This window comes from Mustelus asterias, chromosome 22 (assembly GCF_964213995.1).
Source record: "Mustelus asterias chromosome 22, sMusAst1.hap1.1, whole genome shotgun sequence".
NCBI lineage: Eukaryota > Metazoa > Chordata > Chondrichthyes > Carcharhiniformes > Triakidae > Mustelus > Mustelus asterias.
In genome coordinates, this window is record NC_135822.1 from 20,271,250 (window position 1) to 20,293,859 (window position 22,610).

At 44.8% G+C, this 22,610-nt stretch overlaps 1 protein-coding gene across 2 annotated transcripts in view; it reads right to left on the reverse strand.

Annotated features, from left to right (window-relative positions):
* Positions 1-372: 372 nt before the first annotated feature.
* Positions 373-22,610, reverse strand: part of LOC144509890 (matrix remodeling-associated protein 8-like) — a 60,804-nt gene continuing 38,566 nt past the window's right edge. The window contains exons 6-10 of one of the 2 annotated variants that reach the window (XM_078238838.1): positions 18,839-18,997; positions 18,052-18,082; positions 14,502-14,596; positions 10,865-10,957; positions 373-7,253 (exon numbers count right to left, since the gene is read on the reverse strand). In XM_078238838.1, the coding sequence (XP_078094964.1) occupies positions 7,228-7,253; positions 10,865-10,957; positions 14,502-14,596; positions 18,052-18,082; positions 18,839-18,997 (404 nt within the window). In that variant the 3' untranslated portion in view covers positions 373-7,227. Of the gene's footprint in view, positions 7,254-10,864; positions 10,961-14,501; positions 14,597-18,051; positions 18,083-18,838; positions 18,998-22,610 lie in introns of both variants that reach the window. The other variant, XM_078238837.1, reaches the window with a different exon arrangement.

A 22,610-nucleotide genomic window follows, 5' to 3' on the forward strand; every position in this document is an offset into this window, starting at 1 on the left:
AACAGGCAGAATTTCAGCTTGCAATCACTCAACACAAGCAGTCGGTACAAGTGGGAGGGATTCCCGGTCAGCCATGTTGGAAAGAATGTGGGAACCTCTACCATTCCTATCAATAGCTCCAGACCGCAACATGCGTGTAAAAGTGCATGTTGCCACAGCAACTTAAGACTCCCTCAGTGAAATAAAACACACCATCACCTCAGGTGGTGAATGGCCTCTTCCAGTTCCGAAACGTGTTGATTTCTGAGCAGTTTAATATTGAGTGAAATGCAGGTCCTCTTACTTTGCAGTAGAAAAATATTTAACTAATAAATGGGTTGGTTAAATGAGTTAAAACATAGTTGACTAATAAATGAAACAAAACAAGGCATGTGATTTATTTATTTAAATTCATGAACATTTGCTCATTTAACAGCACACTGTAGAACTGTATCAAGCCAGTATACACAGACTGTATACTCTATAATACACTTGAGATAAGCATTTAATAACAATAATGTGATTTGATTGGCATGTGAGCAGGCACTAATCTCCAACATTTTAAAAGTGGCACTACACAAACTCTTAATGGGGAAAAAACTCCCAATTTTCATTGGGATCTCCCCTTATTTGCACGGAGCTATTATGTAGGAACACAAGAAGTCCTTTTTGCAGTGACACTTTTTATGTTCATACACCATAGCCTGTGTCACACTAATAGAAATAGCTGCACCAGTTAGACTGCAAAGCAGAGCTAATGCTTTAATGCACAATAGGTAAAGTATCAATAACAGAAAGAGTGACACATGTCAGACACAGATATGTATATAAAATAATTTCCTGATGTGCCAAAAAATAATTTTGGATGAAGTGAGAGAAAAAGGTCAAGGAGCAAGCAACAGGTTGAATCCTCTCCTAAAGACTAGGATCACAGGAATATACAGGAGTAGAGCAGATTACTGTATTCTGTCCAATCTGCCCTCAACTGCTTCTTTCTAAAAAAGTTTTCCACATAGTTTTGACTTTTCCATATTTTCATGCCTTAGTGGAAGTAGTTAAATCAAGCCTGTCTGTTCTCTTCCTCTCTGCAGGGCACAGGTACATTATAGTTTTAATAATTATACTTTTTATTGCATGAAACTTTGACATTGATATGAACAGGGAGGCGAGGATTGTGATCAGGAGTGTTGTAGGCAGGCTGGCAATTAGGATGACAGGGGAAACTGCGTTTTGGGATTGGGCAAAGCAAAATCTTCCTTGAGCAGCTTTACTGGCCCATAAAGATTGCTAAAAGAGTTAGTTACCTTGGAGATATTGTGAGATAGTCACAGCAGAGCGTGCAGCTCCTGCCTTGGATCAGCTGTTACAAATCCCACAGGTCAGATCTCCCCTATTAAAATTTGGGGCCAATAATGTCATCAGGCCATGACTTAGGTACATTAATTACTTGACATTTATGGTCCATGGCCCAATGTCTGCAATGTAACATTTAAAGGGGAGGGGATGGTTAGTTGTCCAATCCTGATATTTTAACACCCCCCCCCCCCCCCCCCCCCGCGCACTCCCCTCACAATTGGGAGTGGGTGGGGAGTTGAGAAATTCAGGCCTTGGTATCTTGTACTAGAAGATTTTATGAATGCTTTTATCAATGTTCCTCCCCTCCCAGGCCAGGTTTGAGCAGTCTAGCTATATATTTTTAATGGACACTAGAAATGTATATTTACATTTCCAATTTACTCCTATGTTTTGCAAAGTGGGGATGTCATTATCTATCAACGTTTTCAGTGAATTTTCATTGTTGATAAGGAACTCTGATTGTCATCGGCTATGCACAAATCTGAACACCAGTCTCAGACCTGTCTAACCCCAACCTCTGCAATGCTGTAATTCTAACTCCTGCTCTTTTCCTTCACCTGCATTGTCTTCCTTCAACCATTGTAACAGTGCCCTTCTTCAGCCCAGCCTCAGTTTGTCTATAGTTAAAATGCTCATCCATGCCTTTGTTACCTCCACACCTATTTCAATTAATTCCCAGCCAACCACCCTCCATGCTCCTTTGGTCAAATTGAGATCATCCATAAGTTTGCTACCCATATCCTACTTCACATAGTGTTCGAGCAGCACCTTAATTTTGAAACTCTCATCTTTGTTTTCAAATTCCTTCGTAGCTTGCCACTCCATGGCTGGAATTTTACCGGCATGCCCTCCCTGGAATTGGGGCAGGTGAGGCTCGCAGAACAGCATTCTCTGTTGGCCTTGGGCCGGATCTTATGAGCGTTGGGTGGGCGAGGAGGTAAAATTCCAGTACTTGTGTCTATAACCACCTCCAAATCTACAACCCTCTGATGTCCCTGCACTCCAATTCTGGTTCTTGCACATCCCTGATTTTAATTGCTCTACCATTGGTGACCTTCCTTTCAGTTACCTAGGCCCTAAGCTATGCAATTTGCTCCTTCAGTTAAGATACATTTTCAAACTAATCTCTTTGATCAAGCTTTTGGTCACCTATAAAATCTCCTTATGTAGATTGGTGGCAAATTTTATTTTATACCAGACCTGATATCAAACACTTTGGATGTTTTACAACTGTCACGAAATCCATCGATCTTTCTATCCCTGGTGCTAAATTAGCAATCTGTGGGAGATTGTAACATTTAAGGTAGAGGATGTTCCAATGCACGTCACATCGGTTTCTACCCTGTAACAAGGGTGGGGCCCTCTGGGAGTTTTTTTATAGGTCATCAGATCAGTTCAAATGTCAACGAATACTTCTTTTTGAGACACTCAGTTTTATGAATATGCCAGCCAACAAGTGCCACAGACACAGAGGTCCCAGTTGAGTTAAAAAGTAAAAGGGCTGTGGGGAGAAGACTTTAAGAGGGCCATTGGGGCAAAGTTACCCATTTGGAGGAGTAGGAGTGATGTTCATTGGCACATTCTTAGATCTGAAAGTGTGATTGTAAGCTCGTGTTGAATGTACTCAGGAAACAATGGAGAAAGAATCTTGGAAGGCAAGATTAAAACCTGTGAGGTGAGCCATTGTTAAAGTTGACTGAATGGAATTCTGAGGAGGGATCTTCAAAGGTGGAGATTGGAAATCCTCATGAGGCAGACTGAGTTTCAGTGAGATTGGTTGACTCAGTGGGACTAACAACTGGGCGATTTGTTGCGAAATTCATGGAATCTGTTTCTGGTTGCATCAGTTATTTATTCTGTACTGTGCTGTGATCTGACCACAGTTCAGTGTTAATTTATATACATCTCATACATACTCTCAATTTTAAAGCTGAAAAGAAATTTGTAATTTGTTGTTTTTATGAAGTTACATAGTAAAGCTTATTTTTCTTTGTTCAAAGCCTATGGAATCCTGTGACTTTATTCCAAAAGTAGGAGTCTTGAATCACAACCTTTAACAACTTTAAGCAAACCATTATTGGTCCTTAATCGGATCTCCCACACGTCCCAGAGTGTGGCCAAGGATCGTAACACTATGTCGAAAGGTGCTATATAAATGCATATTGCCGTTGCCCTGATGATCTCTATCCTGTCCCAACCATTGAGTCAATACAATGCCTTGTACTTGGTCAGTTCCAACCACTGCCAGAACTAATCCAATCCTTGCACTAAGGCAATCCCAGCCTATCCTGCCCCATCTTCTGCATTCAATCAATGCCAGTTTCTGGGTTGGGTTATTCCTAAAGCCTACCCTGTTCCTATCCCTTGTAAGGTTCATCCCTGTTTAAGGTTAATATATTTTCTGAATCTGTCCAACTCTGCACTGACTTGATCCTACCCGGACAAAGACAAAATTCTGCTCCCTATCATACTTAAATTACATGCTTTACCTGTGCTACTCCAATGTGGCCCTGCATTCTGCTGATTCTACCACCAGCACCCCTATAATTCCACTTTCACCTGCCCCAGTCCCATACTTTCTCCAAATCCTGCCTTTTGACTGATTTTGGAATTGATACGACAACATTCAACCTCTATAGTTACACATTTGTAGAGATTTGAAAGTGACTTGAGATTTGCAAGCCTGCTATATAAGAGAATCCTTGTTGGCTCAGAGTTGGTACTGTTACTAGGACGATTGTGACAAATGAAGCTTTAATGTATTATTTCCAATAGCTACAGTGTACAGAATAGTAACACTCTATCTCTATAAAGGATTGGAAACTTGCTGGTGTGTCTGTAGGTCAGAGATTGAAGACAGCTTCACTATGGGAGTCGAGGGAAGACAGGAGAGTAGTGGTAACGTCATTGAACTTGTACTCCAGAGGCCCAGGTTAATACTCTGGGCACATTGGTTCAAATTACACCATGATGGCTGGTGGAATTTAAATTGAATTAACAAAATCAGGAATGAGGCTCCAGTCTTCGTAATAATGAACATTAAACTGTTCTTTATTGTTGTAAAAATCCATCTGCTGATCTGGCCTAACTGTGACGCTAGACCCACAACAATAGGGTGGATTAATCTATCTAACCTACATATATTGGGACTCTAAGGGGCAATTTAGCATGGCCAATCCATCGAACCTGCACATCTTTGGACTGTGGGAGGAAACCGGAGCACCCAGAGGAAACCCACACAGACGTGGGGAGAATGTGCAAACTCCACACAATCACCCAAGGCCAGAATTGAACCCGGGTCCCTGTTGCTGAGGCAGCAGTGCTAACCACTGTGCCATCATTTGAAATGGCATGGCAAGTTACTCAGTTCAACGGCAATTAGGGATGGGCAACAAATGCTGTCCTTGCAGCAATGCCCACATCCTACGAAAGAATAAATTTTGAAATGTCCATCTGGCAAGTAAGCAAAAGTGTTATTTCCACAACAGCATACGTGGACACTGTTTGGTATCAATAACCACAGGCCATTTTTGGTGCCAAAGTACTACAGATCTACTCAGACAACACTTTCACATGTACGCTGCCCTTTAAAATACCTGCAGTTAATACAGTAAGTAACAATGCTAAAATTTTCTGGTGAATAACAGCGATTACCTGATTGTATGTATCTGGAAGACTAGTTAAGTAGTCTAGTATCAAAATGTCATTAGATAGTGCGATTTAGATAGAGTAATGGACAAGACATGGACAAATGGGAGAACTAATTTTACTCGCTAACCCCTCTCCCATCATTCTCACTATGTTGAAATCAAATTCCATCACACTATCTCCTACTCAAACTCATTATTCTGTAGGCCCTCAAACTCTGGAACTCTTTCTTCATTTTTCTTCTTCCTACAATCCTCAGTCTATAAAAATCGAAACCTGGTGTCAACCAAATTCTTCCCTATGTCACTGATTCTCTCTCTCTAACTCATCTTGATCTTGGTGCTGTCCTGTCTTGGTCTCAATTAAATAAAAGACAATCTGATGAATATTTTTCAAACAAGTTGCAATTGATTTTGTATGGCTATTTTGCTTTTATAATGTAATGTAATTAATATACAGGGAAGACCAATTCAACCCATTAAAAGTACTTGTACAAAACACACTGGGTGCTTACAATTAAAAAAAATGAAACAGCAGTGTTTTAGTTTTTCTGGCACTGGTCATGGTTATACCTGGACTGGGATCACTCACCCAGTCTCCTCCTTCTATCTTGTATCATTATCAATAATATTGCAGTTGAAGCTGCACACCATATATGAATTTAGGTTCCACTGCAGGTCCCAGGCCAGGGACAGTTACCTCAGGCTGACCCCTGGCATCAATGCTGAACCCCAATGATCCTAGGCCAGCGACAGTTATCCCAGGCTGAACCCTACTGATCACAGGTCAGCGATAAGTTATCTATATGATATGACAGGTACATTCACAGGCAAAGAAAATCAAGTGAGGAATGGAAATATGCAGTGAAACAACCAGATATAATACTGTCTCAGTAACTGTGTGGACTGAGCAGGGTCAAGAGATATGGCAATGTGTTTTTTGAAATTGCAGCATTTTATAAAATATGTCAAATAAATTGAATAATTGTCACACACTGATAATCTGGCATAATGTTATTCTTGTTTAGAATAATTCTAAATTGTTGCAGTTTTGGATTATCATGGAATGGTAGCAGTTTTATGCAGCACATTTTAGAAATTATTCACAAAATATTTGAATGGAACTTTTCACTTCCTGAGACTTATTACTTGAATTCTAAGCAAAAAAAAAAGAATCTTTAAAAGAAAATTTGTCTTTGATAGAGACAAATTGCTGGTCAGGAGGAAAGAGGCACTCAGACTGAAGGTGGAAGAATCGACTGACAGTGATTGGAGATGGATGGAGTGATACACAGGTTAGAGATTGAAGGACAAACACACTAAGGGATGGGATGAAAGATAAACAGACAACAGGATTGAAAACATAGTGATAGACAGGCTGAGAGACTGTACAGGACAGCTAGAGAGACTGGGGAATTGAAATGGAGGAATAGGCAGTGATAAAATGGAGATAGAGGGAAGAACCGACGGAGTTTGGAAATGGTGGGAACAGACACAATGAGGGACTGGAGGTGGAGGGATAGTGACTGAGGAACTAGAGATGAAGAGAGACATACTGAGGGAAAGGAGACAAGAGGGTTAGACAGACTGAAGGATTCGAGATGGAGGAAGAGACATTGTGAAATTGGAGATGGTGGGAAGGGCAGGCTGATGAATTACGGACGGGAGAATAGACAGATTGCAGGACTGGTGATCCACACTGATGTTAGTTTTAAGCTATTGTGGCTGGAAAGTAACTGTGTGAATTGGTGTTGTACTTACAGCCCCAAGTTACATATTGTGTATCATTGGACTTTGGTGGTCATTCCTTCAAGTAACGACACAGCCAACAACTTTGAAAGAAGCAGCACTTAGCCTTGCATTTTTGTGCTCCCAGAATCTCTACCCTCCCGCAACTAACATCATATGGACAGTTAAAGCCAGCCATGAAATCCACCATTCCTCTTCTGACTAATGATGCTGATGCAGATTGCTACCGGTGCTTCTTTCCTCATCAAGTAAAACCATTGCAGGTCTGGAATGGCAGTCGTATCAGATAAATGAAAGGTTCCCAGTCAGGCAGTTCAAGGTCATGGTTCTGCAAAATTTGCTGCACAGTTTTGGGATATGTTCATGACAATATCATTGATATGTATACTTTTATTAAGCGCTGTATTATTGAAGGATATTGATAAAAGGCAACTGATATCCTCATATAGACCCTTCACTGATCAGCTTCTGGATCCAGCCAGCAGCATCACTCTCTTTATTTCCAATATTGCTTCTCAAAATCTGAAAAATAAATAAAGAGAAATCAGTGCTGACCCTCATTTAAAATGATACAAATGGTATTAACTAACTGTCCAAGTTTAATAATTGGTGGAACATTTTCCTCCTTCGCCTGTGGGAATGAGCGAACTTGCTTTATGAGCAAAGCTCACTCCAAAGATGTGCGGATTAGGTTGATTGGTCATGCTAAATTGACCCTTAGGGTCAGGAGGATTAGCAGGGTAAATATGTGGGGTTACGGGGATAAGGCTTGGGTGGGATTGTTGCAGGTGCAGGCTCAATGGGCCAAATGGCCTCCTTCTGCATTGTAGGGATTCTATGGCCAGAATTTTACCAGCCTGCGTGCCATGGGAATTGGAGCGGGTGAGGGGTGGAGCATGAGAAGGTTCACTGACATCGGACAGGATTTTACGTTTGCGGGACGAGTGAGGCTGTAAAATCCTGCCCGATGATTCTATGAGTGCCTTGGCCTCCAGTCACCGATTCAACAACATGGGTGGTTGAAGAGCTGAGATTCAAGGTTGTTCCCTTCCCTTCTGCTCTTTAGACGAAGGCACCTTATGCTGTCAAGAGGCAAGGTTCCAACCAACATGTAAAAAAGAGCCCATTATAATTAGAACTATAGGGGAGGTAGTTTGCTCTTCCTCTGGACAAACGCCCAGCCTCCATTTATCGACTAACCACAGCGACATGACTAAATCATACCTGTGCAGAAAGCATGTGGATACACTCCCCTGCTGGCAATTTTGAAGGCAGTGAGGTGGCACATACCATAGAATCCCTACAGTGCAGAAGGCGGCCATTCAGCCCATCAAGTCTGCACCAACTCTCTGAAAAAGATCTTACACAGGCCTACCCCCTTGCCCTATGCCCGTAACCCCATGCATTTACCATGGCTAATCCACCTAACTTGCATACCTTTGGATGTGGGAGGAAACCGGAGCACCCGGAGTACACACATGCAGACACAGGGAAAACATGCAAACTCCACACCGACAGCCACCCAATACTGGAATCAAACCTGGGTCCCTGGCACTGTGAGGCAGCAGTGCTAACCAAATGAAATCCAATGAGTTGACTTCCTGCTACTGACCTACCTGTCCAACCTATCTGAAATATGTGTGCTGTTGGGGAGGTAGCAGACAGCTCACCCACCCTTGGCCCTACTGGGGCTATTAAGTAGTCAATTAATGACTACTTAAGAGCCTCATGCTGCCCTGGCTGGTATTTTACCCTTGTGGGGGAGGTTCATGCCATGCAAGGAGCCCAGCAGCTTAAATTGTGTGGGCTACTGTCAGGCAAGGGGGTGGACCTTCTTTGTGGGTTCCTTGGGCTAGTCTCCCAAGTCATCCCTTCTTTTAACTTTCACTTGGCTTCTCAGTGGCACAGTGATTAGCACTGCTGCCTCAAAACACCAGGAACCTGGGTTCAATTCCGGCCTCGGGTGACTGTGTGGAGTTTGCAATCTCTCCCCGTGTCTGCGTGGGTTTCCTCCGGGTGCTCCGGTTTCCTCCCATACTCCAAAGATGTGTGAGTTAGGTGGATTGACCATGCTAAATTGATCCTGAGTGTCAGGTGGTTAGCAGGGTAAATATGTGGGGTTACGAGGTGAGGGCCTGGGTGGGATTGTTGTCAGTGCAGGCTCATAGAATCAGAGAATCATACAGCGTAGAAGAGGCCTTTCAGGCCATCGAGTCCGCACTTACACATTAGAAACACCTGAACTCCCTTCTAATCCCATCTGCCAGTACTTGGCCCATAGCCCTGAATGTTATGATGTACCAAGTGCTCATCTAGGTACTTTTTGGCAGGTGGGGGAAGTGGTGATTGGGTATAAAATCAGGTGGGATGGTGGGGATGGCACCATGCCCATTGCCTACCTACCAGTGCTTGTATTTTACGAGTGACAGATTAGGTGTTGGATGGCCCAACCAACCCTTGGGCCAATAAAGCGCTCTGTCACTGCTGGTAAAATATCAGTTGTCAGGCTGGGGGGGTTGCCCATTCCATGTAGCTAGGTGGCAAAGTTCATGTGGGCAGCCCAACTGTGGACTTGGAGGGCGTATTTCTCCTGTTCGGGCCCCCTGCACCAAAGGAGGGCCCCCCTTCCTTCAAGTTGGGTGTGATTGATGAATCAATCTTCCAGCTTCTCATTTGTCCACCCCCATCTCTCATGCCTATTCCTGGACGACTGGCCCCAGTGAGCCGCATCACTTATCTTCTTCCCCCACCTCCTTCACTGACTCAGAATAGCTTTGTAGCTTCCAGAACAGTGGAAGAGGGCCTGTCCTTGATTTTCAATCCAGTGGTTGGAGGCATCATCTCCAGGTTAAATCCAGACTAAAGACATTTAATCCATCACCGTGAAGGAATCAGATACATAGATCCTGATCCCATCGCTTTGTCAGGCCACAGACTTATATTCCATCATTGTGAGAAAAAAAATCACAGACACAGATCCACACACCATCATCCTGTGGAATATTGTGGAGGCCGTAGAAAGCTTTGTCGCTGGATTGAAAGCTGGCGAGAGCCTTGTGTTGCCTCTATCAGGCAAGGTCTACCTTCAGGCAATTGACAGGCCAGTGACAGGCCTTCCTCCAGGATCAAGGACCCCAGGAATGGAAGTCCCACCGGAGACGTTTTTTTAAAATTAGTATCACAAGTAGGCTTGCATTAACACTGCAATGAAGTTGCTGTGAAAATCCCCTAGTCGCCACACTCTGGTGCCTGTTCGGGTACACTGAGGGAGAATTTAGCATGGCTAATGCACCTAGCCAGCACGTCTTTTGGACTATGGGAGGAAACCAAAACACCCGGAGGAAACCCACGCAGGCACAGGAAGAACGTGCAGACTCCGCATAGACAGTACCCAAGCCGGGAATTGAACCTGGGTCCCTGGCACTGTGAAGCAACAGTGCTAACCACTGTGCCATCCATAACAACCAAAGGTTGGCAGCTCTACTGAGCTGCAATGCCCACTGGGGAAGCAATGCCTGCGACTGGAACAACACCCGTCTGGTGCCTGGGGTTGATGCTGGATCCCAGGCCAAAAAAGTGAATGATGGTGGGAGATTGTGGGGAGAGGTGTCAGCAGTAGGGGCAGGTAGTAGCTCTCAGTGGCCTCCCCTTCCTAATGCAGGGTCCCTTGATCAAACTTTGAACAAAGTCCTCCTACTCCCCCCGTACAGGTTTGCTGTTCATACTCCCAATATGGCAAGCCCCTGCTCACCACCGAGTAAATACCAGTTACAATGGGATGGGACCTTTAAGTGGCCTCTGTACTGTAGGGATTCTATCATTAACTGGTGGCAGGGCAGGAAGGCTGCCCATAGGCTTTCCCACTACAGACTTAATCAGAGTGAAAGTGCAAGAAGGTGGCAGGATCCCCACCTGCCGCCCATCTGCCTGATTAAGTGCCACACCTGCCATCAAGGGAAGGGCACAAGATCCTGCTCACAGATTCATCTCACCATTGAGCTCCTGGCTGATAATTGCAGGGTGGCAATAGGATTATTTATTGTGAGAGATGAAAAGGTGGACTTCATAACAAGAATATTTAGAAAAACATAAATAAAAACACCAATGTTCAAGGGATTTGAGTTCCAGCATACCTCTATCTAGGTTCTTTGGGGGAATCTCCCTGAGCAGTTCCACCTTCTCTCTGGACATTGCAGCCTTCTCCTTTAGTATGTTGTTCTTGAAGTCTGCTAAAAATAAGAATTGCAGTATTCTCACTCTGCAATATGCACAAAGATTCAGACCAGTCACCCTCTCCCCACCAAATGCCCTCAGCCCTTCCACACATCTGCCCTTCTGATCTCCTGCCTTGAAGCTATTGACTATCATAGAAAGTCACTTACCCCTGCAGTCAGTGGTATAACTCCACCCTTAGACAAGTCACACAAACCTTCAGTGCTACAGTATGGAATGGTGCTCCTGTCAGTATAATCTGATAATATAATTCCTGGCTGTCATGTTGCATGTAGAAGTGGGAATCTGAATACTGATATCATGTCAGAGATATTTAGATGAACCCCTGTCCAGTGATTGAGAATAATATTACTTAAGCATATCAGAGTGACCACTTACCCTGATGACTCAGTTTGTAAACAGAAACTAGGAGCTATTTGGCCCTTTGATTCTGCTCTGCCATTCAGTTTGATCATGGCTGTTCCTTTATTTCAATGCCATATTCCCACTTTCTCCCCATACCTCTTGATGGCATTAAAATCTAAAAAATTATCTATCCCTTTCTGCTGGAGCACTAAATCATTCAAACTCAGGAGGATGGTTAATCTCCAATTTGTGTTGTTAGTTGCTTTAAACCTGTGCTGGGCTGAAATTAGGGGACTATCATTTGTTTGAGTTTGATTAGAGCTTGATTGGGAGAGGGTGAATTAATTACAGTTTGTGATCACTGCCTGGGACTTGGAAGTGAGAGTGTTTAGATGTTCAGTGCGGACAATTTGGGTTTGATTATCATGCCCCTCACTTTCAAATATCATTAAATTATACAAGTTAACATCGTTAGAGGCTATTTGACCATTCATGCTTGTACTGGATTATTACTAGAGGAACAAATAGTTAAACATAATGTCCCATCCTCCCCCCAAAGCCCAGTGAACCATAGATGCTTACAGCATAGTCTCCAGCTCGTTCACATCTGAAGGATGACCATTTGAATTAAGTCCATGAAACTCATTCCTCAGCATATATCAAAGGCTTCACAATGGGGATGGGGAGAAATAAATGCAGAAAAGTTGCAGATGGACACATTATAATTGACACATTCAAGGCTCAGACTTGTATTCTCTCCTTCAATAGTGCAAGGGTACATGCGATACGATTGTTTTGCTCAATGTTGCTGCTTCATTTATTTGCTGGCTCATGCACTGAGTACAGGTCAGTACACTGAGGTCTAATACAGATAGGAAATATACAGTAAATGGCAGAACCCTTAGGAGTATTGATAGGCAAAGGGATCTGGGTGTACAGGTACACAGGTCACTGAAAGTGGCAATGCAGGTGGAGAAGGTAGTCAAGAAGGCATACATCATGCTTGCCTTCTTCGGCCGGGGTATTGAGTTTAAAAATTGGCAAGTCATGTTGACACTTTATAGAACCTTAGTGAGGCTGCACTTGGAATATAGTGTTCAATTCTGGTTGCCACACTGCCAGAAGGATATGAAGGTTTTGGAGAGGGTACAGAAAAGATTTACCAGGATGTTGCCTGGTATGGAGGGCATTAGCTATGAGGAGAGGTTGGAGAAACTTGGTTTGTTCTCACTGGAGCGACGGAGGTTGAGGGGAGACCTGATAGAAGTCTACAAGATTATGAGAGGCATGGACAGAGTGGATAGTCAGAAGCTTTTTTCCAGGGTGGAAGAGTCAATTACTACGGGGCATAGGTTTAAGGTGCGAGGGGCAAGTTTTAAAAGAGATGTACGAGGCAGATTTTTTACACAGAGAGTGTTGGTGCCTGGAACTCGTTGCCAGGGGCGGTAGTGGAAGCGGATATGGTAGTGACTTTTAAGGGGCGTCTTGACAAATACATGAATGAGATGGGAATAGAGGGATATGGTCCACAGAAGCGTAGGGGGTTTTAGTTAAGTCGGGCAGCATGGTCGGTGCAGGCTTGGAGGGCCGAAGGGCCCGTTCCTGTGCCGTAATTTTCTTTGTAGACTGATTCACTGTAAAATTTTCAAAGTGAGAGCTGGACAGTTCCTGATAAGGGATGAGAACACAGCTTTGGCAAATGGGTGGATTACCAGTCAAATAAATCATTATTGGTTTTGATCATCACAGAGAGTTGAACAGGCAAATTTCCATCCCCCCCCCCCCCCCCCCCGACACCTCAATCATACCAAATTGGCTTGGATTGTGTTTCTGTCCCTTTCCAAAGATAACAAGGCTGCTGGGAGTTGAGGATTATTGTGAATCATGATGACTAAGGCACCATGCAGACTGGTCTTTTCCTGTCCACCATTTCAGTATCTTTATAATGATAAGGAGGAAATTGGGAGCAGGCATGGGTGAACAAATACAATAGACAGAATTTTCCCAAAATTGCAGAGTGCTGGATCAGGTAGTGAAAATTGTGTGAAACTTGCCAGCTTTTCTCACTTGATTAAGTAGCACCATATGCAATTTCAAAGTGCTGGCGAGGATCACACATAGAAGTTTAACAACACCAGGTTAAAGTCCAACAGGTTTATTTGGTAGCAAAAGCCACTCGCTTTCGGAGCTCCAAGCCCCTTCTTCAGGTGAGTGGTTTACCCCAGTCCAACGCCGGCATCTCCACATCATGAGGATCACACAACCAGCTTGGGGGCGAGGTGCTCTAGGCCTGGGTGGGGGTCGGGGCATCTAGGCCGAGGCAGGAGGGACGGGTGCCTATACACCCAAGCAGGACTGGGATTCTGAGATCGGGAAGATCTCAATATTACATTTCAGGCATCCCTGTCCACCCAACACCAACATTGGGGCACCATTCCCCGTCCCCCACCTCACAGGCATCAGAGCTCCCCCCTATCTTACTGCTATCCATCCACCTGCAGGCTTCGGAGCTCCCTCTCTCTCTCCCCATCCCACTTGTGGGCAGCAGGGCTCCCCCTCTCACCCTGCTCCCCTCACAGACACTGGGGCTCTCCTCCCATCCTCCCACAGGCATTGAGGCTCTCCCCTATTCTCCCTGCCCTCCATCTCCACATAAGGGGAACCTTGCCCTCCCAATGGAGAAGGGTTACGTCCCCTGCCAGAGCCCCGTTGGCACTGCCCCTTTCATGTGCCTCCTTGGCCCTGCCCACTTGGCAGTGCCAACAGGCCATGTCCAGCCTTGTCTCTCAAGCTCCGGCGCCTCCAGGCACCTCCCCTCATCCGGTGTAGTCACTTTGAAAACCAGTAGGGATTTGCGCCGGCATGATGTCACACCGGCAGGGGTTGGGGGCTATGTCATGGGCGGATGCTACAGCATAAAGATCTTAAAAGTATTAAAGTCTATTTAAATTAATGGAAATCAATTCCTGTTCCTGTCACCGGGAGGTGACAGGAACAGGAATTGGGTGGGGGGGTAGGGGGTCGGGGGGTAGGGGGTCAGGGGGGTGGGGGTTGGGGAGAGGTGGGGGGTCGGTGGGGGGGAATAGATTTTGGCCTCTCACAAGCCATAACATGATTTGCGCCCACGTTGAATGGGGCTGCTAGATTGCACCTGATGAAGTTTGAGCATACTATTTGGTCAGCAAATCTTACCAATTTCACATGTACCCAGTTTTATTCCCTCATTTTTGTTCAGTCTCAGGTCAGTCGTGTCAATCACAAAATCGTTGAGGGCTACACCAGGTCTCCTGTTGATTTGAGGAGAGAGCACAGATTGAAAGTAATCATTAGCAGTCAATGAAGTTCCTGAAATTGGTGCTTACTTTTATTTATTTTTGGTTTCTTTACCTCTACATGTATTAAGATAAAGCAAATATATTTTACTACCAATATTCCTGAAATAGAGGAAACACAAATAAAAAGTTAAACCACCACATTCCCTCACTCCAGGGAAAAAAAGTGAACATTGTACTGTGCCATGTAACTTGCCCTTTCTGTACACAAGGCTCCCCAGAAAGCAGATTTTTAACAGTTGCTGTTACATGCAGCACCATAGAGGAAGGACCAGAAAAACCAAACCAGAAAGAAAGATCGGGAGAACGAAAGCGAGACTACAGGAGATGAAGAAAGAAGTGCCTGAAAATTGGACCTGAGACAGGGGTGAAGGAGATCAGAAGCCTGAGTGAAAAAGTAAGAGATGAGGAAACTGAGGGAAAAGCAGGAGTCTGACAAAGGGAAGCAGCGGACATGGAGCCTGAGGAAAGGGAACAGGCAAGTGAGAGAATGAGAGAGGGACAGGAGATAAATGGCCTCAGACAGTGGAGAAGGAAATTGGAAGTCTTAGAGCAAAGCAGGTGACTGAGACGGGGGGGAAGGAACATGAGACAGGGGAAACCAGAACACGAGAGAGGGGGAGCAGGAGCCCGAGAGGGGAGCAGGAGCCCGAGAGAGGGAAGCAGGAGCCCGAGAGAGGGGAGCAGGAGTCTGAGAGAGGAGGGCAGGAGCCTGAGCAAGGGGAGCAGGAGTCTGAGAGAGGAAGGACTGGAGCCTGAGAGAGGAGGGACTGGAGCCTGAGAGGGGGGGAACTGGAGCCCGAGAGAGGGGAACTTGAGCCCAAGTGAGTGGAGCAGGAGCTCGAGGGGAACAAGAGCCCGAGGAGAGCAGAAGTCTGAGAGAGGGGAGCAGAAGTCTGAGAGAGGGGAGCAGGAGCCTGTGGGAGGGGAGCAGGAGCCTGTGGGAGGGGAGCAGGAGCCTGTGGAAGAGGAGCAGGAGCCTGTGGGAGGGGAGCAGGAGCCTGTGGGAGGGGAGCAGGAGCCTGTGGGAGGGGAGCAGGAGCCTGTGGAAGAGGAGCAGGAGCCTGTGGGAGGGGAGCAGGAGCCTGTGGGAGGGGAGCAGGAGCCTGTGGGAGGGGAGCAGGAGCCTGTGGGAGAGGAGCAGGAGCCTGTGGGAGAGGAGCAGGAGCCTGTGGGAGGGGAGCAGGAGCCTGTGGGAGGGGAGCAGGAGCCTGAGAGAGGGGAGCAGGAGCCTGTGGGAGAGGAGCAGGAGCCTGTGGGAGGGGAGCAGGAGCCTGAGCGAGGGGAACTGGAGCCCAAGAGAGTGGAGTAGGAGCCTGAGGTGAACAAGAGCCTGAGAGAGGTGAGCAGGAGATTGAGAGAGGGGAGCAGGAGTCTGAGAGGGAGTGTTGTATAAGAGTTGTGACGCTAATGTACCTTTAAGAAAGTTTTTTAAAAACATGATTTCTGCAGCTCTCACAGCTTCTGTGGTTTCTTAGCTCACAGCTTCAGTGATATCATTGTTGCCAACTTGACTGGAAATGTCCTTTTGTTGCTACTTAAATGGTTTAAATGGGTTGTTTGTGTTTACTCTGGGATTAGTTTTACGATCCTGCATTGTTAGGAGGACGGTCATGTGTTTTTGGACACGTTTTTTCCCGATGAGTTTAAGGTTTCATTTTCAGTTCTGAGCTGCAGTTGGGTTTTAACTGGGATAGCAAGCTGAACAGAAGCTTCTCTCTCCCTGTTTTATTTGGAAATTCTGCTGGTGATTTTAAAGCAAGGCTTTGCCTTCCTGAAGGAAAAAGTCCGCTGTTTTGGGGGGCTGGACCAGAGTCTCTCTGGTGTTTTGGGAAGCTGCCTTGTCTTTAAACTGTTCAGATTGAATCCAGAGAACTGTGGACTTGAACTAAAGGATTCAATTTCCACTATCGCGTGAGCAGTAGACTTTGCTGTATTGAACCTGTTTAAAGGGTTTTGTCTATGGCAAGGGTTTTGATTTGATTGGAACACATTAGATACTTTTGTTAAGGGTTATACATTATAGTGGTTGTTTTGTTTGTTGTTTGTAATTGATAAAAGTTCTTGCTAATTTCCTTACTATATATGTTGACTATATTCTTAAATAAACCTTGTTTGAGAAAAGCTCCCTCATGGGTCATTTGAATCATACCTGAAGGGAAGTCTATCATGCTTATCCGAGCCAAATTCAAGATGCAAAACTTATGATCCAGGCAGTCTTCATAAAACACTTTGGAGTTTCTGACCTGAACCATAACAGGGTCTAGCATATATGGGGTTAATGTGGAACTGAGTACAGTATGATCCACATAGTGATTAGCGGGTAGGGCCTGGGTGGGATTGTGGTCGGTGCAGACTCGATGGGCTGAATGGCCTCCTTCTGCACTGTAGGGTTTCTATGATTCTATGATGTAAGAGAGCACATGACCTGCACTCAGGGTCAGTCGAGTGTGGATAGTACAGTGTGTATCAGCAAGCATGAAGGTAGCTCCTAGCTTGTACCCTTTATTTGTAAATAGTTCCAAGAGTCAATAAAGACTCAATAAAGTCAATAAAGTTAACCTGTGTGTGATTGCGAAGACTTCTTCTACTGAACAGTAACCAACTGCCCACAACAGGGAGCAGGGGCATGGGAGCCTGAGAAAGGGGAGATGGAGATGGAAGCCTGAAAGAAGGGTTAGAAGCATGGGAGCATGAGAGAGGAGAACAGGAGTTATAAAACCTGAGACAGAGGAGTAGGAATCAGTGCACCTAAGAGGCGGGAGCGGGATAGTGAGAGTCTGAGAGAGGGGAACTGGAGTCTGAGAAAAAGGGGCAGAACATCAAAACTGAGACAGAGGATTAAGAAATTGTGAGCCTGAAGTAGAGGAGCAGGTGACTGGATACCAGATTGATCTTTGGGAGGGTAGAATAAACTGTGACTGACACAGGAGTAGCTGAGTGCACTCCCCAGGTTTAGCTGCAGCACCATCCAATGCAATGTCTCATGGGCAGGAATACCGGTCTCCTAAGGATGGGCCTTGCCAGTGACATCTGTGAATGCATTGAATAATTTACACCACACAGGCTCCTCATGTGGCAGGGTGCTATCTCTGCAGCCAGTATCCTTGAGCTTTTTGGGAAGGAGCATGTTCGTTGCAGGCTGAGATGTTTGCAGCTCCAGTATTTGGTTTTCCCTCACCACAGGATACCCTTCCAGGAAATAAAGAGGAAATTAAGAACTGCAAGCCACAGTGTTAAGATCCTTGCATTACTGCAGACCTATATCCAAAAGCCTTTGACCTTAATTTAGGGTTTATCTGGCTAGCTGCTCAGGTCAAGTGGTAGGTATATGGTTTGATCACAAGTCTTCCAAAAAGTTTATTTGTGTTGGCAGTGAGAAGAGGTCGAATGATGAGGTCAACACTTACGGCTGAGATGTCTTCACATTGTAATGGAGACCTGAAAAAGGAAAACCCAGATGTAAACTAAAGAAATTCAAAGGGCAAGTATGCATCCCTCAATTACTGTCTGTTTAGTGAGTTGTGCAAGCCTGTGAGACAAAACTGCATTTTGAATTTAACTACTAAACTGGAAGCCATTCAACACTCGAGGCTGCTCTGTGATTCAATTAGATCATGACTGATCTGTACTTCAACTCCAAACCCTTGCCTAACAAACTTAAATCAACCCTGAATGTCTGGAAAGAACCAATTTTCCCCCAGTATTCAAAGCCATTTGGGGAATGAAATTCCAGATTTCTACTATTCTCTGTATGAAAAGAGGCTTTCTGGTTTTATTTTTGAATGGCCCAGCTCTAATCTTAAGTTTGTGCCTCTGTTCTTGATGTTTTCAAGGGAGTGATGATAGTTTGAATATTGATTGTGCTAAAATTTATGTTGGTGGTGGATGTTAACTGGTGATTCACTTGAATTCCTTAAAGCAGACAGATAGAAATTGTCATTTGTTTGTTAGGATGTGTATACTTGTAATGGGTAACTCTGAATAAATACAACATTGTGCAAAGATTGGCTCCTTTCCCACATATCGCCAAGGAACTGACTACAGAGTAACCCAGAAAATCCCTGCTCAACCCCACCCTTCTACCTGTAAACCATGTCCTCTGACAGGGGTCTTAAGGTGGGAGTGGTGGGAGGAAAAGAGGCAGAGAAATACAAAATAGCTAACCAGAAAAAATAAGGAAACTACAGACGTCACCTCTCTTTCTCTGTCGGTGGGTAATCAGAGCAATGATGGTTATCAGAATGGCCAGCAGCAGTAGTGTTGCCAGGATATATCCAAATTGATGAAGGAAATGTGAAGAATGTTCTGGAATAAAAACATTGACGACTTTCGGGACTTCAACTGATGTAGATGCTAAAAACAAACAAATAAATAAAGTCTTCAAAAATTAATTCACTCATTCAAGATTTGGAATCCACACAGTGTCAATTTCTTGGCCCACTTGAGGTACTGTTAGTGGCACTGGGCACTATGGAGCTTGGTTGTGAAGTTTAGCACCTGATGTAATCTTCACCTTTGAGGACTCTGCTTTAGCCAGGGTCTGGATTAGATATACTGTAGCACTGTTTTAGCGCTTGCCGAATCTCACAATTGTCAGTAGTATTAGTGTGATCCCCTAATTCAGCGAACACCAGCCTGTCAGTCTTCTGTAGTAAGAAGTTTAACAACACCAGGTTAAAGTCCAACAGGTTTATTTGGTAGCAAAAGCCACACAAGCTTTCGGAGCTCCAAGCCCCTTCTTTTGTTTCAGAGTCTTTTGTAGCTCAGATGGAGCACCCGTAAGCAGACAGAATTGAGTAAATAACTGACTCTATAATTATCAAATCTTGCAATTTTGCTGAATGGATCAGATTTGACTAATCCAGTAGGATATCCAGAAGGATATTCAGTTCTTGGTTCTTGATATTGGTTCTATAAAATGGATATTCCACATTTCCTTGCACTGTTGGTCCAGCATTTAGGGATTGCCAAGAAAGCACATTACTGCTGATAATTAATGATCAGGTAAGCCGATGTTCAGTAATTACAGCCTCACTCTTTACACAAACACATAGGACAGGATTTTCTGGCCACACTCGCCCCGAAACCAGAAAATCCTGCCCGAGTCAACGGATCTTTCTATGATCCACCCCCTTACCCGCTCCGATTCCTGTGGCGGGTGGAACGGGAAAATTCGCCTTAGTAAGTTGTGCAAAAGCAAATTATCATGGATACTAGAAACCTGAAATTAAAACAAAGTGCTGGAAATAGTCAGTCTAGCAGCACCTGTGGAGAGAGAACAAAAGTTTTATTTCAGATCAATAACTTTTTATCAGAAGTAGAAAAAGTTAGAAATGTCATTGGTTTTCAGCATGTGAAAGGTGGTGGGGGAGTGTGGGAAGAAGAAAAGGGAAGATCTATGATAGGGTAGAGAGAAGGGATTAACTGATAAAAGTTTCCAAGGTGCCACGGCCAAAAGGCAATGGATGTGCCTAGAGGTATGAATAAAATAATCTTGAATAGCTGCTGTATGAGAGAAAGCAGCAAAGGAAACAAAAAGGGCAGGGGTTACAATGTAAAGATAGTGTCCAGAAGGCTATAAAGTATGCAGTCAAAAGATGAGATGCTGTTCCTCAAGCTTGCATTGAGCTTTATTGGAAAACTGCAAGAGGTAGAAAGGAGAAAGGTCAGAGTGGGACCAATGCCCTTGTATGTGGACTGTTGCTGAGTCTGCGTTTGGTCTCTCCAAAATGGAGGACATGGGATTGTGAGCAATGTACAGTAAACTAAATTGAAAGCACAAGTAAATTGCTGTTTCAACTGGAAGAAAAGCTTGTCGTCTTGGATGGTGAGAAGGGAAATGTTAGCTGTCACAAAGTTGAACAAAACACTGCCGAATCACATTAGATTGAAATACCATCTGCTGCGGGTTAGGGAAATAACAGTAGCATGTGTTCATGCAATTTCAATTTGAGGAGATGGTGGTGCAGTAGTATTTTGGGGGGACTTGTCATCCAGAGACCCAGTGTAATACATTATGGACCCTGAGTTTAGATCCCACCATGACGGATTGTGAAATTTGAATTCAATAAAAATCTGGAATTAAAAGTCTAATGATGATCATGAAACCATTGCCAATTGTATTAAATGCCAGTCTGGTTCACTAATGTCCTTTAGGCAAGGAAATCTGCTGTCTTTATCTGGTCTGGCCTAAATGTGACTCCAGACCCACAGCAATAAGGTTGACTCTTAACTGCCCTCTGAAATGGCCCCAGCAAACCACTCAGTTCAAGGGCAATTAGGGATGGGCAACAAATGCTGGCCCAGCCAGTGACACCCACATCCCAAAAATTAATAAGAAAATAGAATTATTTGTTGACTTTTCCCCAAGGGCTAATTTTATGCCATTATGAACACTTGGCTGATTTTCAAAAGTTACAATAACTTCAACAGGGGTTTCTGGATTCACATTTGACTGACAGTTTAAAGAGGCTACTAAATTACTAGATGTCTTTCATGTGGGGCCTGAATAGAAGTTTGTTTTTATAAGAGAATGGGTTTTATGAATGGGAGTCTTTTCACCATCAAGTGTGCAGGATGAGAGCTGTATTATATTGTTAGAATATTTTTTTATCTCCATAAGAATCCATGGTGGATAAAGGGTGAGTTCCCATGGACTTGGCATGTAGGGTATGATAGGTCATGCTGGATGTTTTAAAGTTTATTTATTAGTGTCACAAGTAGGCTTACATTAACACTGCAATGAAGCTACTGTGAAAATCCCCGAGTTGCCAAACTCTGGCGCCTGTTTGGGTACACGAAGGGAGAATTTAGCATGGCCAATGCACCTAACCAGCATGTCTTTCAGACTGTGGGAGGAAAGCGGAGCACCCAGAGGAAACCCATGCAGACACAAGGAGAAAGTGCAGACTCTGCACAGACAGACCCAAGCCGGGAATCGAACCTGGGTCCCTGGCACTATGAGGCAGCATCGCTAATCACTGTGCCACCAAGTATATGGGAGCATGAGTTGGCATGGAGGGTATAAAGGGCCATGGGATTTGGTGTGGGGCATTGAGATAGCATAGAGTCATGAGGGGCCATATGATGGGTTGACAATGAGGACATATGAGGTCCTGGGGGGTATCTAGGGACATGAAAGCCAGAGAACCTAACAGCTTCTGAAACAACTGGGGCGGTACGATAGTACAGTGGTTAGCGCTGCTGCCTCACAGCGCCAGGCACCTAGGTCCAATTCCAGCCTTGGCTGCCTGTGTGATGTTTGCACTTTTTCCTCGTTTGTGCATGGGTTTCCTGCGGGTGCTCCAGTTTCCTCCGACACTCCAAAGATGTGCAGATTAGATGGATTCGCCATGCTAAATTTCCCCTTAGTGTCCCAAGATGTGTAGATTAGGGGGATTAGCAGAGTAAATATGTGGGGTTACAGGGATAGGGTCTGGGTAAAATGCACTGTCAGAGGGTTGATGCAGACTTGATGGGCTGAATGGCCTCCTGCACTGTAAGGGTTCTATGGTTCCATTCCCCCCCCCCCACCCCCCGCCACCATGGCCAGCTATGCTCTGCTTCAGGGATTAGCAGGCCCAAATCTCATGATTTGGGGTACTTTTTACTGAGGCCTTCCAGCAAGTCAAAAAATTTCCCGACTGGAGCTTCCTGCCTTGGTGGCAAAAATCTAGGCCCTAATCTTTCTGTGGAACATGGCATTCTAACGCAGCAATCTAGTGTTTGCATAAAGCATTCCTAGGCGTTGGTGCTTGAGAAATGTGAGTTAGACTAGACGGAAAAGAAGTTAAGGCTGTCTTACTTTTGGTTCAGACACTAAACTATGCACAGTGGCTGCCAAGCATGAGAGCCAGGATTGAATAATCAGGATCACAACCCAGGGAGCCTTCAGGCACACAAGATTCCTGACACATCCCTGCACCATAATATCCTGATGTGGAGATGCCGGCGTTGGACTGGGGTA